We start from the raw sequence: 20147 nt of genomic DNA on the forward strand, positions 1-20147 counted from the left end.
GCTAGTATTCATGATTTATATCGCTTCATCGACTACGACACAAATATGTTTTTGATTATTTTTCATAAAGTTTACAAAAATTCAAGTTTGCTAAGAACATAAAATTTTTATACACATGAAAGTAATTTAAGTACGTGACGAACATGATTGTATAACTATAATAATTTAATTCCTAAGATGCATTCCTAGGGTGGAAACAAAGCCATATTTATTTTATGAGATTTACTAAGTACATATTGGATATACTTAAAGAAATTTCCGTTTGTTTATGTCATTAATTCTTTTATCGTGTGTATGTTTTCCAAAAGGATTATACCTAGAATTTTGTAAAGTGGGATTACTTATCATAATAAACTAGAAGTAGCCTTATGTTGCATCTGAAGCTTATTCGCTGATTCCCTTATACTAGTACAACCATTTTTATTTTGATTATTTATTGCTCCCAAGAGAAAATGTAGTTCATTCATTTAATGATAAAAAGTCATATTTCTTCTTTAGAAACGGAGAATCGAAATGAAATATTTTTCTAATATGGAACTGACTCTGTTCACTTTCTTTGCATTAATAACTCAGACGCGACAAACTGTCTCCACACTATTTGATGTTGCTCCCATTAAATAACGCTTGAAAATCGATCTCTTTAATTTTTTTTAGAAGGACTATTAACTAAAATTCTGCATCATATCTGAAAGTATTTTACTAAATTTGTTTACATTCAGCATTGATTGATTGATATTTAGTTGAAACAAAGTGAAGTTAAAAAAAAACCCGGACAATTCCCTGCAGGGGACGTTATTTGTTTGAATAATATACTAGTTACAGCCCAAGCATTCTTTGTATCAACCAACTTCTTAAAAAAGAATCAATTCTTCTGTTTTATCAGAACTAAACTGATTTTATTTTTTCAGTAGATAGATCAGGGAATTTTCATCAAAACAAATTTTCCCATTAATAATATCCTATAACTAAGATGCATATTGACCAACTATATGTTTCTTTAAATGCATTCAGAATTTTAGTTCATAAAAATAAAGGACATGAAAATTATAACTTTCTTAAAGCATGTATTTTTCCTGTACTGAGCTTCCGCTGAATTTTCTCAATTAATAATGCTTTTTTATATATAAATATAAGTGAAATAATGTAATATATTTATTTTTAAATAAAATAATATTTAAAAAAGCTTTAAGGTAACATAGTTTCAAAGTAATGCTTTTGTTTTGTAATTCGTTCTCTGCACGTGGTCCCCATACATTAAAACAAAATTCTTAATTATTTATAACAGTTTAACCGACCGGGAAGGTATGTCAAAAAATAGTGAGGAATGCTGAAATAAACTCGAATTTAAAGTTAACTACACTGTTAAGACCACTTCTGGGGAGAATTGAAATGCATGCAGGCTAGTCGTATCAATATCAAAATATTCCTCCAGGACCAATGTTTCGACCTTAAAATCAATACAAGTCCACATGTCATCTATTGTAAAATCAATATTTCATAGTAGAGAAATAATGTTACAAAAGTGATATTACATCTAAATTTCAGAACCTACAAAAACAAAATTATGAAACGTTTTCCCTCTTCCCTATGTTTTAATGGACATTAAAATGTTTAATGTATCGTTGATTAGAAGTACACGTGTCGATCGATGATAAACAATTATCCTATGATCATTGAAGTAGATATTTATTTTTATGCAGGATATTTTTTTTTATAGTTTGTTAATCATTTTCATTTGAATACAATGTGTAATTTGTCACATTTCATTCTCACTGAGAAACAAGTTTGAAAGAGAACCCCCCCCCCCCAAAAAAAAAAAAAAAAAAAAAAAAAACCAACCTAATTGGAAAGAATCCAAAAATGGTAAGTAAAGAATTATTAAAAAATACATTACATGGTTTTATAGAAATAATTAATTATACTGGATCCAACTTACTGAGTACCTCCAAAATAATTTTTGAGATCATTTGATCCTTCAAATTGCAATATGTACCTGAACTGATATATTTTGTTTTAAATATTAGAAGATGAAATTCTCAGCAAAAGGCGAAAGACAGCAGGGTTATAACAAATTTTTATTTATTTTAGAATTTTTTAGAGTGTATAAAGGACAAGGTATGGTGACGACCGAATCTTGTCCCTTATTTGAAAATAAAATACCGATAAGATTATAATAGTTTTCGATAATACTTAAAGAAAATTTGAAATCACAAATTTTATCAAAACTAGAGCAAAGCTCGTTGCAAAGCGAGTGGGTCTTCCGTCCTGTTTGACCGGAAGTAACTTTAAAAAAAAAAGAGGAGAGAAATGACGTCTCTAATAATTTAAATATTCCAAATCTATGTTGAAAATTGCAAAAGTAAGCCATTTTTTGCTACTTCCTGTTTGACCGGAAGTGATGTCGTTGGACGGAAAATTAAGTTTTATGCTTCCAGTGACAAATATTTCCCCAAAACATGTCAAAAACGGCAAAAATATGACTACTTCCGGTTTGGCCGGAAAAACGTATTTTGATGACATCAGTAGATTTTACCAGAGATTTTCAACAACTTCGCTTCTTTGATCATATATATGTTGATGTATAACAAATTCTCAATACCTTTTGAGATATCTGGAAAAAAACTTTTGACAGATATCATTTGAAAGATCTTTGTGCACAAATTAGGTTCTATATATTTTAACAAAATATTTTTAGTTTAGAAGATAAAAAGCAAAATATGAGTAATTTTGGCTCTTTTAAGCGTTCTAATTTTTGACCCCTATTTGGCGCCATTTTGAATAGAGAAATCGAAAAACAAAAACCGATGTGCACAACTTCAGTCCTTCTGTTATCTAAAATCAGTAGAATTTCTTGTTAAGCCGTTTCTGACAGCCTTGTCTTGAAACGAAAGCCTATAAATTTTCGTTTAAAGGGAAATAACTCAAAACCGGAAGTGACTTTTTGAAATTTTAGACAGCATTCTGATAGAGTTTAGTAACTTCTAGTATCTCTGAAAGTTTGAGCTATATCAATTTAGAAATGAATGAGACATGAATCTTCAAAGTTGGCGTCTAGGAAGTAGAAGGAAAAAAAAGAGTAATAATCTTTACCAACAGAATCAGTAGAAGGTCTTCCGTTGGAAACGGAAGACCTTAATAATTAGCATCAAAACTTTTAACTTTTAAAAATTCAATTTTACCATTCCCCCGATAAAGTAAAGTCCAGACTTTTTGACATCATTGAAAGCTGCTTTGTCAATAAAAATGAAAGTTGTAAATTTACTTACCTTGTTATTCTGCAAAAGTAGTTTGTTAAAAACAATCTGATTGTTCACACAAGTACTCTGAAGTTGATATTGAAAAGATACTTGAGCTTCTGATTGACAATATCTACATGTATGTAGTTTTTGGAGACTTGGGGCCCATCCGAGTTTTTGCAAAAGAACTTATAACTACGATTAAAATTTATCCTGCTTATAACTTTCTTATTTGCATTAAACTGAAAATAATTTTAAACTTTTTTAAAAGGAATGTAAAAGGAGTGTTTTCATGATTGCAATTTTTAACCCAATCATTAATTTTGCAAAATTTTACAATCAACTAAAGTTTTTGGTCTTAGTCGAAAGTTCTTTTGTAAAACGAGCCCAAGGTCTTCCAACAATGTGTATGAATTTCCATGAGTACCAATTAAAAGTAGACCTTTCTGTATCCATATGATGTAGAATTTAAACACAAGAAGAAAATACTAACTGTGCCCTCAAGCTCGACATTTAGATAGTGCATGTATTATCAATTAACATTACTTACTTCTATTCATATGTCAACTCGACATATCCCAATTAGCTTGAAACAAAATACAATAGAGTCTTACATATTTGTTTCATATTTGGATAGTTTACTAGAAAAAAAATAAACGTTAATGGTAACATAACAATAAAGCTTTGTGATAAACGCGATGACTAACTTTTCAATCATCAACCTTCTTTACTTATAAAGCAATATTCTCTTATTACCTGCACCGGGGTTAACGCTTCTCAGTTGATTCAATACGCAAGCATTCTTTACGTATGAACATTTTCTCAAACGAAGCAAGCTATTGAAATACTAGTACGTAGATGAAACAGGAATATCAACTGTCTCATGTAAAGTCATATTTTCGGAAGTTCTTTGGTCTATACAATGATCTTGTCAGCAAATACAATCTAACATTAAGATAAATGCTGACTGACATTTTGCATACTAATTTTAGGATATAATTTACAAACTGAATTTTCTAAGGATTTTTCATTTTTTTCCTGATCATGACAAGGAGCACATGGCGGGTAAGACAAGTCGACAGGGGATGCTCACTCCTCTATGGCACGTAAACCCTCCTGTATCATGTTTTAGAGGCCCGTGCTTGTCCTGCTTTTGATTTGTATTATTTGAATGGGCGCATGGGTTTGAATGCTGTTAACACAGCTTCTATTTTAGCAAAAGGAGATTCAGAGAGTAATAATAGACCAATTTATTTGAAAATAAGAATTTCGTCAAACATACTAGATATTTTTCACACCAGGAAACGTGGAGCACATTTTCTTTGTTACTAGTGCCTGAAAAAAAATTAGATTGTGAAACGAAATGTGCTTTAAAATTGATGAAAAATGGAAGAAAGTTGAGAAAATTGCATGGAAAATTGACAAATATTATTAACTTCCTGTGACCTCTGGATATCCCTTCACTTGATTCCGAATTACTGAATCGTTCATCTTTAAAAGAAGAAACATCCAAAACCATAAACTGAAAGGGGGTCTTAGCCTAGTCTGTCCTGTGTTTTCTCACAAATGTATAATTTGTCGTCCATTCAAGGCAATTTGTCCATAGGAACATGATTTTATGACTGTGGTTCTTAGCAAAAGAAAGTGAATGATACGTGTAAAATGCAATCTCATTTTTCTAAAGATCGAGAGAACCCCATAATTCTATTCTTTTCTTTCAGAAGGAGAAAGATGGGTTGTGCTGCATCCTCCGAACCCAGAAAATCTGGCCCAGAGTATGGCCAGTATAGCATGCTGGGAAATTACCATCAGCAGGAGGAGACTAAACCACAGCAGAAGACAAATGGCGGCGGTCCACCTCCGGTACCAGCAGACGAACGTCTGTACCACACTGACACGGAAGATGAGGTAAGATGGTTTCAGAGTTTTGATTCTAGCTGAGAGAAAGTATTTAAGTTATTTAGAGGCGATAACTTTATTTGCAGTTATGCACACAAAGTTGATTTTCAAAATGTTTTGAAAGCCAAAACGGAAAAGAAAACTTAAAAAAATGTTGGATTGAATACACGTTTTAATAAGAATATAAAATGTAGACTTAGTATTTACCAATCCGACCTCTAAGTAATGAGACTGATAATGCAATTTGTTAAGTTTGGTTGATTTACTGATTTTTTTAAACTATAGGACGAAAATCGTCTGACACCACCACCTCCAATAGCAGATCCAAATAAACCAAAGGAGGAGGAACAAGTTCAGAAGAAAGAGGAGGAAGCTCCTCCTCCCTCCGTTCTTCTTCTAAAGAAAGAAGAAGAAACTCCTCCAGCCCCTCTAGAGGAGAAAAAGGAGGAAATTCCGCCACCCGCACCACCGGTAGAGGAAAAGGAAGAAGAGGAAACCCCGGCACCTACGCCACCAGTAGAAGAGAAGGAAGAGGAAACGCCACCACCGGTCGAAGAGAAAGAAGAGTTAATTCCTGCACCCCCACCACCGGTAGAGGATTCTCCACCAGAGGAGACCGGACCTAGCGATGCTGGTCCTGGTATTGAATCGGTGGTGGCAGCTAAAGCAGTGGCGGGTGAAATAAAAGATGAAATGACCCGGCGGTTAGGAGTAGATGTGGTGATTGATAAGGAGGAACTGGAGTCGGAGAGATACAGCAGTCCTGGTATGTATCTCATTGGGGTATTTCGTGTCAACAGCTTTCGTGATTGCCGTTTAAGATTTGAGTTAGTTAACTTAACGATGAAAAATAAAACACCCAATTCATACTTTTCCTTAATAGGCAGTCCATTTTTATTCAGAGAGTAAGATACTTCTAGTACAAGTATTATACTTTATAGATATGTACTGTATTAAAAAATACGAAGAATTGTCTTGAATACAAAATATAACAAATTTAGGAGATCAACAAAATGACGAAAGAATTTTAATTTCTGTACAAGAATTAAATACTAAAGGTAACAGAGTATAAATTCTACAAGGGAAGAATTTTCTAAGGGAAAAATATATCAGTGAGTGTTAAATTTTGTGAATCACTGGTTCATCTATTGTTATGAAGCAGCTAAACATCTTTATGTTATTTTTCTTAATTATTTAATTTTCCTTGATAATGTCTTTGTAAAGGAAATAATGGTAAGTCCTCGGTGCTAGTTAAAGTACTCCTACATGTATATCATCTGTCTGTTATGTTGTAATTGCATGGTTACCTGAAAAATTTATTATTTTTCTGGTCTTTGTCTTTAACACATTATCTTTCCTATTACTTGAACTACTGTCCATACATCTTTGCATGGGTACCATATATTACAATCTAAATTTGATGTTTGTTGAACAGACGATTTGAACTATTTCTTGTGAGTTTCAATCTGATAGCTTAATGGCAAGTATTATATATAGGTATGCTGCAAGTTTTAGACATGAAGTTAAATAAAATTATGCATTTACCTCTAGCATGCAAGTACTCTAACGTGTAAAACTGTTTGCTAGCATTTTACATGGTGGAAGAATGTATGTAAATAGAAAAAACATGGCGTCATTTGCAGAATATTAGTGTATAGGAGTCAACAATATGAATAGAGAGATTACCATTTGCATGTACAATAAATCATGTTTTGACAGATATAGAAATTTAAACAAGGGGAAGTCATTATCATTCAGTAGAAATAACAGTAAATATAACCATTAGGTTGAAGAAGAATCTGAAAATTCAGAATTATTGGATTTAAGACCTAAATTTGGTATTCAAATGTTTGAATTGTAATGTTTAAAAAAAAGTAAAGTAAGGTAAAGATTCAAAGCAAATCATAGTAAAAGTTCGAAGAAGATGTCGAATACTACTGGACGCAATAAGAAAATGTTACTATTCACTACAAGAGTATTAATGCATGTATTATACTCACGAAGACTAACGAGTAGCATTCTAATGTACATGTTAAATGTTTTGTAAAGAGAGGACAGAAAAAGTATTGTTCATTGATTAAAAGATACCAAATTTGTTAGTATTAATTATTAGATTAATCTTTTTCAATCTAAACATTTGAATCCTAGCATACCTTGGTTTACATCTTCTGGTCTATTCCTGGTAAATGTTCTTTTGCATTTTTTTCATTGGTCTTTATCGGTACAAAGACATACATTAACTTCATCAATTTCTTATCTTAGGTATTTTCATAATTCAACTCTTTTCGATAATTCAACTATAGTTTTAGTAGATGATACACTGTACAATGTACTCTCTAAGTAACATCAACCAGAGACACTTCTCTTGTTGAAAATTTTATTATAAAAATTTAGTACTGTATACAGGGTTATTTTCGCCCCGTATTATTTTCGCCCTTTTGCACTTGCGAACTCTTTTGCCCCGTTTTAAATTCGCCCAGTCTTAGTTTTGTTTAGGTAATTATGCTGTGTAATTTGAATTCGCACCGTTTTAATTTCGCCCAATCAGTGAGAGGGCGAAAGGGGCGAAAATTTCCCTGTATACAGTATCTTTCAGATAGTGGGAATTTTCAATTGAATTATTATTTCAATCAACATACAAGATGTATTTTGAAAATACTAGTATCATACTTTAGATATTTTGTCAATTTAAAATACGTTTACAACTTTAAATATTTTCAAAAGAAACGGTGGTTTGCGCATGACTTTCCGTTCACTTTTCCACAGAATATGTAAATAAAACCTTTTTTTGACAAACTATGACAACTTTCTTAGATACTTTCAAATTTTGTTCAATACATGCATTCAAAATCATGTCTTAATAATGTAATATATTCATACCTTTAGAGCCACCAAAATTTGGAGAAGACTACGTTCAAAATGATCTCGGTCAATTTGAAAAGCATATGGATTTCCGGAAAAATCCCGAGGATTTTGATTATGAGACCCGCCCTCAAGTTTCACCTGGACAGCTCTATGTGGACCATGACTTTCCTCTTAACGTAGCCATGGGCAGTGAGCATGGCAGGAAACCATTGGAATGGAAACGCCCACCAGTAAGTGTGGAAACGCCTATCTGTAAGGGCAGAAACGCACGTTTTTGATCAATTACTCTAACCACAGTTCGCTGATATGAGCTTTTCACCAGGTGATGTCGTCTCTAAATTAGTGAAAATTTTCCGACAGAGATGTTGAACAACAAACAAATAAAAAAAAATATTAACCACGATGAAATATTCAATTTATATAAGAAAATTTTACCATGAAATTCAGCTTACCAATTTTTTGAGTGTTATAATTGTGGCAAGGACAGAAATTAACTTACCCACACCTCAAAAAGTTATTTTTTTTTAATTTTCCTTTCAGGAATTTGCTAGTAATCCCTGTCTATTCTCAGAGGGAACAAGTCGTTATGACATCGGACAGGGATCCATTGGAACTTGCTGGTTCCTGTCCTCTGTATCTAATGTAGCAGATAAACCACGGCTTCTGAAAAGGGTATGTAAAATTTCTTTATACACATGTATAGATGTTTTATTTTAATATTGAAAGAATGTATCATATACGTTGGAGTATAATATTAACTCAGAAATGTGAATACACTCATTTCATAGATTAACACAACACAAAATAAATTCAACAACTAATGAACATATTATGAGTTTTAATTTATTCTACACAATACTTTTTTTCAGCAGTTATAATATACTTTTTGTGTATGCTAGAAGAATCAAACCTTTGCATTGTATGTTGAAAAATATGATTGTCTAATAAGGAATCATTTAATTATGTTTACATTATATTCAGATTATTCCAAGGGATTCGTACCCCGTGGGAACCCCACAGTATGACGGCATCTTCCACTGTAGGTTCTGGAGGTTTGGTTACTGGGACGACGTCTTTATTGACGATTATCTGCCAGTCATTTATGGCAATCAGATTTACTCCGCCCATTCCAACACAGATCCTAACGAAATGTGGGTGGCTCTACTGGAAAAGGCCTTTTCAAGGTAACTGTAAAAATAGCGGGAAAAAATAAATACCATAAATAGCATAGATTTGATTTAGAGATTTTTTGAATTTGCTTTAGCTGAACATATATAAAATGTACTTGATATTCTTTCCTCGAAATAGAAAACACCACCAAATATTATAGGTTTACAGTAAATTTTCACACAAAAAAGACAAATATGATTGTTGGACAAAGGTGATCGTTAGTTTGATTTAGAAACAGATTTATATAATACTAATATTAATGTTCATGGAAATACTGAGTTGTATTGCAAAAAAAAATACAATGTACTTGAACCACAAATAATTTCAAATTAAAATGATTTTTGAAAATTTATAATAATTTGATAGTTATAGGAATAAGACAGATTGAAATGTATTGATGGAATGTGCAGAAATCATACAGTAATAAATCTCACAAGTCTATACAAACCATGAACAGAGTAAACAGAGACATCAGAGTTTGATCAGGTGCCAAGGAGGAGTCAGCATTCTCTGTCAACTACTGCTACACCTGCTGTGTGTTCTTGTCATCATTGGGCAGGCGGATAATCCGTGAACAATTCGGGGTGAAAATGATTCAAATTATGTAGAGCAATGACGAAAATTCAGCGATCTACAATTGACTGTAATCAGTAACAAGGTTACTGTATCGACTGCAGAATTTGCGAATAGCTGACTTTCAACGAGACTGTTCTGTTGACAACCTTGTATCATCATATTGTTTGTAATAATTTGCCTCGTTCATGAATTGCTCCTAAGTCTAAAACGTGCTCCTGCAGATATCAAACCAACAAGGAAACATAAGCTTCATATGAAGGCGATGAGGTTATTGCTACATAAATATATATGGAATAGAAAGTAGAAGTCAGTACGTTTATCATAAAGTTTTTTTGTAAGGTTGCTATTTACCTCCAATTATGAAACAGATGTCTTCATTTCGATTTAAAGGGCATAGAAATGAAAATGCAGTTCGTTGTAAAAAAGATAGTACACGGTCTGACACAGATCGAAGGTTTCATATTTGGAAATTTTAGTTTAAAAATATTAATGTTAACCTAACATTTATTTGTGACATTATAAATTAAACATTTGTCTATCATGATCATTTTCCTTGCTTAGCAATTTACCACTATTACCCACATATGGATTCTTGCTTTTACAATTCGGTTACTTGCAAGGACATGTGCTCTGCGTATGAGCAATTTCCAGAGCCAGGTGGGCTGTCAGCAAACAGTTTGATGCTGCAGTAATATATAAGAATATCGTTAAATATTGACATTTCTGTCTTCTAAACAATGTCTTTGTCAGCAAATACAATCTTTAAGCTGAATTTGATGACTGTTTTACGTACATTGTTTGGCCATTATTAACACTGAATTGTAACGGATTTTTCCATTTGCACGATAATGACGAGGAGCAAACAGAAAGTAAAACAGTCGACAAGGGTACTCACTTCATTTTTTCTCACTTCTTCATGGCACCTGACTCAACCTCTGATGGTTTGATAGGTCTATGTGTGCTCTGCTACCACTTAGTATTATTTCCAATATAAGCTTGACTACTGTTTATTGTCTCCATATGTAACTTTGCCTTGCCCAAAGTATACCTATTTAAAGATACAAAATACTATGTTTTTTTGTCTGAAATATAAGTTGTATTAAACTATATTACTACGCACTATTATTATGGAAATTGGCTTTTACGTTTTCATACATATTCATTTGATATAAGATTTTGTCCTTGGTTGCATACTCTTAGATCAATTAATTGTATCTGTTTATTTGACCTCCCTAGAATGTATGGTAGTTATACGGACGTTTCCGGGGGTATGGCTGCTGATTCCTACATGGCTCTGACTGGTGGAGTTCCCGAGGACATCAGTCTCAAGAAATTGACAATGGAGCCTGAACAACTGCACACACGTGTCAAACACGCCCTCTCTTCCGGAGCTGCCGTCACGTGCAGTGTCCCTGTAAGCAACAGAAAGTTATCATTTTTAGTTCATACGAGTTCTGTTATAGGAATGCATTAAATACATTTTAAAAAGAATCAGCAGTATAACAAGCAACCATTCAATAACATTCAGGTTGCATGACAAGCAACTATTCAATAATATAACAAGCAACTATTCAATAACATAACAAGCAACCATTCAATAATATAACAAGCAACCATTCAGTAATATAACAAGCAACATTCAAAAATATAACAAGCAACCATTCAGTAATATAGCAAACAACCATTCAATAATATAACAAGCAACCATTCAGTAATATAGCAAGCAACTACTAAAGAACAAAAGAGGCCACAATTTTTACCAATCGGATTTGTTATAATAGGATCATTAAGGAAAATGGTACATGTGTATACATTGTATTTTACAGGCAGAGTTTGATGGCCATCACGGTTTGGTGGGAGGACACGAGTACTCATTGACTGGGGCTGTCATGGTATGTCGGTACAAATTCACTTAACCAACTCACAGCAGAATTCTGAATTATAACTCTTTGATTGTTATTTTAAGTAAATTTCATGGGAAAGGTTCAGAAACATAATACTCTAAAACTATCTTCAATATTCTAATACATGTAGTTATACATGTCTAATACATGTAGTTATACATGTATATTCATATTTTATCTCTTGGTAAAGGTAAATTTACATTTTAGTACAACAATCAGAATATACTTTTTCCTAAGGTAAATGGAGTTCGACTTTTCCGAGTCAGGAATCCTTGGGGAAACACCGAATGGACTGGGCCCTACAGTGATGGGTTTGTTTCTATATTTACATGAAATCTGTAACTTTCATTACACACTCACAAACATACCAAGACATGCGTAAAAGGATTACTACATCCCGTCAAATTTGATATGAGAGTATGATAACCATAATAAAAAATCCCTCTTTACTGTTAGGGATTATATGATATCATGTTCTGTAATTTTACAGGAGCCGTGAATGGCAGAGTATCCCTAAGGACTCTATTGATGCCCCTAACAAAGATGACGGGGAGTTCTACATTTCTCTGGACCACTTCCTTAATTTCTTTAGTACTCTGACTATATGTAATATTACACCAGATTTTGACAGCGACGGATCCTCGGACCACCTTAGTAAGTTTTCCTTTAACGGTCTTGTATGTTGATCGTGACATGTCTAGTACCTTTATTATGGACAACTCAATTTGATTAAAAAGCTTAAGAGTAATTAATTTTGATCAACTTAACTGAAAAAATATGAGTTGAAATGAACTCTAGAAACCAGTCTCGTGAAAATATAATTTTATATGTAGTGGTTTTAGGCCTGGCATCTTTAACTTTTTTTTTTTGGCTTGATGTGCTTCGAGCAGCATTTTCAAATTGGATAAGTATTATTGTTTTGGCTTATCTTATAAATTGTTTATTGTTTCATATAAAAAAAAAACCACAGACTCTTCTAAATGAATTAATGTTTTCATCTTATAACTATAAAAACATTTATTGAAAGAGCATCTTGAAGAAATTATCAATAAATATTCAAAACGAAATAATGTGTACCGTATCATTTTTTATCATTGGCATTAGCATAAATATTAACATACATTTAATTCGTTCCTTGCAGGGAAAAGGGATCATGAGTGTATTTCATAAAATGTTATATTATTTGTTAACAGAATACCAGACATCTCTTTGCAAGAAATAAATTAATATGTTAAGGATCTTTACCGTATTTCATATAAATGTGTTTTTCTTTGTTATCAGATTACTGCACATCTCTTTATGGAAAATGGGAGGGTGAAGAGGCAGCAGGATTCAGAGATAAAATAAAAAATCCGAAATTTCAGTTTTCAATTGATGAAACAAGTAAGGATTATTAGCAGGATTTATACAGTTGTTAGTTGTACGCAACATTTGGAAAAAGCTTAAAGGAAATGCGTGTGTTGCATCAAAACCGAATCCGATCTTTTTATTAATAAAATTTAAGGAAATGTCATAAAAAATCAGTTTTTATTATGTCCTTTAAATATTGTTGTGAATCATGATGGTAATTATGTTCTAAAGAAACAAATTTTACCACCAATTTTTATTTTATCAAAAAATGAAAATTAAAAAAATTATATTAAGCTAATTTGATTAATACATTACATTTGATCAGCCCAAATTTTACGATACAAGAAACAAAGATCTTTCTTATTTTTATTTGTGGATGAAAATAAAATTTCCACGTAGTAATGCTCATATAAGTATTGCAGTGAAAGATTATGAATTGAATATATGAATAAAATTCATGAACATGGATATGATTCGGGATCAAGTAACTATTTAACAAATCTTTTGGAAGTATATTCTAGAATATCTTTATTTCAATATTCGTGGCAAAGCCTTGTCTAAATAACAAATACATGACAATTCTATCAAAGTCATCCAGTATTTACTGAGTAAAACATTGATATAATAATAATAATAATAATAATAATAAAACTTTATTTAAAGAAGGTAACCTGGTTAGTGCATGCACTATTCTTCCCCAGGGCTTATATATATGTACATATATCAAATACAAAATATATACACTTCATCAAGATACAATTCATCTTAATCACATACAATTAAGTACATGTTATATAGGTTTGAGAATTACAATCACTGAATTATGAATAGAGTGTTTAAATACAGACACATCTTAACAACAACAGTACAAGATACGATATTGAACTCTTATTATGCTCAAATGATTGTACGACAGCTGATAATGTAATTTTCTACATTACGCTTGAATGTTCGTAGAGAATGAGAGAATCTAATGTGTTGGGGAAGTTTATTCCACAGATGTACACCTGAATACTGAAAAATTTTTAAGTTTTATCGAAAAATCTAAGATCAAATTAGTTTCGGATAAAAATAAGAAGTTGAAGACTGAAATTCAAATAAATTACAAGATATTTGAATCATTCCACTGAAAATTTTGTATAATAATATGTATTTGTATAGATCAATATCATAAACTGTTAACCACCCAAGTTTCTCAAACAGTGGGATAAGAATCAGGACTTGCATCAAGGATAATCCTTGCTGCCCTTTTTGTAATTTAAATAGTCTGTCACTTGGGGGTATACCCCAAACAGTCAAACAATAGTTAATAGATGGTAAAATATAAGCGTTGGCAAAGTTTCCTGGTATGAAGAGGGAGAAATTTCTTAACACGAAGCGTAAATAACTTATAATTAACCGTTTTACAAACACATATGATTTGCATACTGTAACTTATCATCAATATGTACACCAAGCAGTTTCAACAATTTCAATTGTTTTGTCTGAGGCATAAAGTTGTAAATTTGGATTATCTAATTTTGATTTTCTTTGCTGTGTTCCATTAACATACATTTTGTTTTATCTACATTTAAAACCATTTGATTTTGAGCACTCATCCATGGCACCTGATCCCAACTATAATGTTCTTGAGTTCCTCCTCCAATGTTATGTTGTTTCATAGACTTTAGAATTTGAATACTGTCCATGATCTCCATATCTTTTATTTATTCTAGGTGTGGATGCAGAGGGAAACGTGCCTTTTGTTGTTCAGATCATTCAACGTACCAAACAGAGAAAAGCCAAGAAAGTTAACATTCGTGCTGATCTTTACAGGGTAAGACGAGAATTAGAAATGAGAAAATATAATATTAATTCACAATTATTATATTTTTTCTTCATGCATATAAATGATGTGTACATATTTGGGAACAAGCTCATGTCCACACTCTTCTCTACACGTCACTCTGAAAGTTGTCAAAATTATTACTCATTTAGTCAGGATTTAAATTACTTTTACCTATTTTTGTTGATTCCAATTAGATGCTTAAACTTACTTTTGAGAACATTAACCCATAAATTCTGGCAAAGTGGGTGACTAATTTTGGGTAAAACTGCTGAAACTTTTTATTTCCCTTAATGTATTCAAAATGCTCTATTAGATTTTCTAAACGACAAACTCTAATTACTTCTACATCTCCTATAAGATTCTGTCCTAATATCCTTTACGGAGTTACAAATTGCTTAAAATTATAAGGTTTTGGAGAGTGGATCAAACGATCTTCTGGTTCTACAAGAGGAGGGAATTCCAAGCAAAAATAACAACTACAGAGGAGATTCCCAGACTTCCTTCCGGTTTTGCCTGAAACCTGGGAAATACGTGTGTATACCATCCACTATGGAGGAAGGCCAGGAGAAGGAATTTATGTTGCGTCTTTACAGTGCTGGTCCACTTGGAGACATCACGTACCTGCAGTTATATATATATCCAAATTTTTAAAGCCTTGTTTTTTTTTTTTTAATTTAAATGCCTTGTAGGTCCTATCATGATTATGTAATATAAATGTGCAAACACAATATATTCATTATTGTTATAAAATGATTTTACTTTTGTAAAGATAATTCAGATTCCTCTATTGTTCCCCTTTTTGTTTAAGTTTGTTTTCAATTGAAAATTTGCGATACTAGTATTTGAATTGAGCCACATATTTGGCCATTAGAAGTAAAATGTTCGAAATCTTCTTTCAGAAAAATTGATTCGAATGAGAAGACAATAATGAACTGCAGTGGAGAAGGAGCAGAAAAATACAGTAAGTACCAAGTCTTGTGTTGATAAAGTGAATTTTTTTTCAATGTAAAAGTTTTAAAAATGTTACTTCTTAATTTTAGGTCATATAAAATGTGTCACGGGTCAATGGACAGCGGGGTCAAATGCCGGAGGTCAGGTGTCACACAGCAGTTTCCATACCAACCCTCAGATTAAAATTGACATACCAAGTACGAATTGTTCTTCTTTCTCTGTTCTTCTTTGTCTGCATTGAGATTCGTAATGTTCTCATGGAAAATTGTATAAATACCTGAAATAGATAGTTATTTTTCAATAATATTGTACATATTTTAAATCTTATCAATCAAAATGTTTAATTTCACATTAACTAGGTTCTCAAAAAGTGAAGATTCAGTTGTTGTCAAATTCATCGGATCCTGAATATCCTATTGGGTTTAAACTGTTCCAGGTAAATACTAAAACATCCATAAAAATCTTTATATTATATATTTTTACTGTTAGTGTTAATCTTAAAATCTTTTTTTTAAAAAAACTCCATTTATAATGTAAATATATAAATATGGACTCATTCTAGTAGCTAACATATTTGATTAAACTTTGTGAATCAGTTATATTATAGGTTTACTTTGTGCGTAAATCGGAACTGTATTAAAATACAATTAATTCAATGTCACTTCAATTATATATTGAATTTACTAAAACATCTACTAATATGTCTCTCAGTCTTTCACATTGCGTAACACTCAACAAAAAAACCTCATATTTATGTACTTTCGTTACCTCAGGTTGATGGAGACCCGGTTCCGGCAAGTTTGGATTGGTTATACGAACATTACGGTAATGCTACAAAAACTGTTGATGGAGATGATGGTCCGTTCGTCATGGGAACCTCCGCCCCCGCGGAATATTCCCTGAATGCCGGCTCCTATATCTGTCTGCTCCACATGGATCAACCTGACACGGAGAAACGATTCGCTCTCGTCATCCGGTCCGAAACCAATCTGGATAATGTGGAGTAAGTTTCACTATATTGTGATTTTATCTACACGCTTATAAGTAACAAGCGTAAAATTAATTGACGCTTACAACGAAGTAATTTTCCCCCTGGTGTTTTAAAAAACTGAGGGATCGATAATTTACTTGGAGTTTGTATTTTCGTTGCTTTTAATGCACGGCGAGACCCACGAATTTATGACGATCACAACATTTAAAATAATACAACTTTAAAACATTCCTCAACCACGAAATCAAGTCCCCACAAACCAATATTTTTCCACAAAAAAAACTTGACACCACGAAAATATATGATTTTATAGAATATTTTAAACTTAAAGATTATAGATTTACTCATGTTGATAAGATTGATATTCAAATGTTAACTCCCTTAAAATATGTTTTAAATCCTATTGACATACAATAATTTTTTTTAAGTTGTTTAAGTTCACACATGCATTACATTGCTTATATTTAGAATGGGCATTTTGTAATGGTCATAATTGTGTGATTTTGTTTTCAGAACACATCAAATGGAGTAAAAAAAATCCAGAAACATATGCTCGTATGCAATCTGCTGAATATTTGGAATATTGAGACTTATAGGACAACTGGTATTGTCCTAACTGTAATTTGAGAGACATTAAATAAATCATCAATCAACGACTTTCTTCATTACATGTACCTGCCCATATACAAACTTTATTCATGTGCTCTGAATTCTTCTTGTTATTAGTTGTATGTATATTTATATTTTATACACATAAGGAATTTTGACTGTAAATATTTTTATTTATTAATTTATTTTTGTAACCAAGAAATATAATAAGCAAATGTAACTTACAACATAAGGTATTCCAATTCTCATTATAGAAATTTTTAATGTCAAGTTTTTTATTTGCAATTTTTTTTTTTTATTTTAACGTTTTTCAATAATGTTTTAGTTTAAGTACGTAAGTTATTTAACTCATTCTATGGCGACATCCCGTGGATGCACTATATCAAAACCACGACCAATTTTAATCTTCATTATCGGATATGATTTGATCAAGACCCCACTGCTGGTTCAATGGGCTTCAAAGGGCCTGTGTCTCAACATATTGTATTTTTATATATTAATATTACATAGCTAAAACACTTATATGTTGATTTTTAATAACTCGGCAACGTTACCTGATTCCACCCAACTCCTATGTGATTATTTTGTGTTAATTTTAGTTTTTATAGGTATTTCGACCAATGTTTTTTAACGTTGTCGACTCATCGAAAGCAAATCTGTGATATTATTTTGCTTGAATAAACTATATAGAGAACTTAGCTTACTAAGTTTGTAGCTTTGGTTTTTAGAGTCCTAACAGATCCGTCCAGATTCTGTTTTTTTATTTGTTTGCCTATTTTATGATCAGTTTTGTTGTTTATATATTATATTATGTTTTAAAAGACAAACGTTTTCTTCTTTTGCAATTTTATGACCCTATTATGATATTTATTTCATAAATTTGTTGTTTACTTATTTCAATTGTTCGATCTTTAGACAATTGAAAATTTTATGTTTACACCCTGTTTAAGGTTGTCATTAGATGTCTAATCATATATTTATAGACTAAGTGTACCTTATGATAAAAGTCTTGAATTGATTTATCTAATAATTAAGCTCGTGAGGAATTGGAGTTAAGCAATTATTTTATTTCTGTCAATATCATTTCATTTGCTAAAAATAAGATAAGATGATAAATAACCGTTACTTACTGTCAGTTTCAATGGTTATGTTATATATTATTTTGTATGTGTATGTATTTTTTGTCTCCTTCTTAGCTGACCACCATGTCTATTTTTTTTTTCTCAGCAAGTCTCTTGCTTGTACCACTTTGTAACCGAAGGGAGTAGCAGTATTACTTTACATTGACAACATATATGACTCTTTCTGTCTATTTATAAAGAATAATTATGTTGTTTCTGAAGAGGTGTTTTTTTCATGCATATTTATCGCTGTATTTATATTTACATGTTGAAGATCTTTGGAGTTCATATATAATTTAAATATATCAGAGTTCTATTCATTTTGTTTTCATTGTTTTTTATACTTCTATAAACAATATTATATTACCAAGATGTGAGTTAGAACAAGGTTTCAAAGTTTTAATATACAATGCCAATAACGTTTCACAATAGGTACTATTTTTTAAACCTTCAATGATGAATTTTTAGGACGATTTTTTTTTTCGTGGACAATCGTGGTTCCGAAAAGTCCAGTTTAAGATGAGACATAACTTGTGAAATTTTGCATCAACATTTGCCGTATATACTAGTATGATTTACATATAAATATATTTGAAAACAGATTAGGTGCCATATGAACATCCCTTGGTGGCAGGTCACACCTGCCAAGTCTTATCATAAGCTGATAAACGAGTAAAAATCCTTGAGCAATTCGGTATGAAAATAATAGTGTAACAATTTATTTAGAAAACGTAGGTCAGTTAGATAGATTTGGATTGTAAACAAGGTAATATAGAAATTTAAAACGAAAATTGTTTATATCTTTGCAACATCAATTTATTTGCTAAAAGCCTGTCACGCTTAATTAGAACAATCATTTTAAAAGAATTTCAATTTTCGAAAAATAATTTTTAAACATTAAATATTATATTGGACTTCTAAAAAAATGATTGGTATACCTTACTTACCTGTATAATACCTAAAGATTCTGCTGGTTGATTTCTTTCACTAGTTCAGGAAATGCGGAATGCTAGATAAAATTTTAAGTTTTGGACGAATTAATTTAATTTTGCTCAATATAACTTTGTAATCTCGTGTTTTACTATAACTATAAATGTGACAAAGATGACAAGACTATTTCCTTTCTTTTATTTCTTCACGTGGATTTCTTGATTTCTTACCAGAAGATTTTGATTAAAATGCAGAGTTATCTAGTCTTCATTTTCTCTTATGTAAGTCAAGAACTACTAAGTATGATTATAGTAAATACTATTTTTCATTTCTGTCCCTTTCTGTTATGAATAAATCAAACCTTTGTTAAAGTGGATATGTACGTGGAACACTTTCCGCAAATTTCAAGTTATTTTTAAAAGTATCACAATTGACAGCGTTTCTAATCGTTGATTAAGTATAGATTGATTCATATCCTAAGGAATTTCCGCCTCTTATTGAAGTATAGTACAACTGATTCATTATTAAATCTAGTTACACTTTTTCATCTATTCATCCATATTAATTGGTCATTTTATTAAACAACACAACTGCGTTTAAATCATTTAAAATGGTGAATATATTTTGTCCAGTTACGCAGGGCTTCATAGTGGAACGCTTTTCAGTTTCGTATTTTTTTTTTTTTTTTTGCGTTTTTATGGTTCATTAAAACTGTAT

The 20147-nt window shown here is 31.5% G+C and overlaps 1 protein-coding gene across 2 annotated transcripts in view; it reads left to right on the top strand.

Moving 5' to 3' along the window:
• The window catches only part of LOC134236260 (calpain-9-like), a 21858-nt gene extending 4277 nt beyond the window's left edge, over positions 1-17581 (top strand). For both annotated transcript variants that reach the window (XM_062718441.1, XM_062718442.1), the window contains exons 2-18: positions 4958-5144; positions 5421-5901; positions 8022-8230; positions 8541-8672; positions 8982-9184; positions 10983-11160; positions 11573-11638; positions 11888-11961; positions 12141-12304; positions 12932-13033; positions 14716-14816; positions 15237-15445; positions 15728-15789; positions 15869-15976; positions 16139-16215; positions 16553-16782; positions 17284-17581. In XM_062718441.1, coding sequence (XP_062574425.1) covers positions 4958-5144; positions 5421-5901; positions 8022-8230; positions 8541-8672; positions 8982-9184; positions 10983-11160; positions 11573-11638; positions 11888-11961; positions 12141-12304; positions 12932-13033; positions 14716-14816; positions 15237-15445; positions 15728-15789; positions 15869-15976; positions 16139-16215; positions 16553-16782; positions 17284-17302 — 2602 coding nt within the window. In that variant the 3' untranslated portion in view covers positions 17303-17581. The remainder of the gene's footprint in view (positions 1-4957; positions 5145-5420; positions 5902-8021; positions 8231-8540; positions 8673-8981; positions 9185-10982; positions 11161-11572; positions 11639-11887; positions 11962-12140; positions 12305-12931; positions 13034-14715; positions 14817-15236; positions 15446-15727; positions 15790-15868; positions 15977-16138; positions 16216-16552; positions 16783-17283) is intronic.
• Positions 17582-20147: the final 2566 nt, after the last annotated feature.

Source organism: Saccostrea cucullata, unplaced genomic scaffold (assembly GCF_032062105.1).
Source record: "Saccostrea cucullata isolate Sc308-1 unplaced genomic scaffold, CSIRO_AGI_Scuc_v1 ctg87, whole genome shotgun sequence".
Classification (NCBI taxonomy): domain Eukaryota; kingdom Metazoa; phylum Mollusca; class Bivalvia; order Ostreida; family Ostreidae; genus Saccostrea; species Saccostrea cuccullata.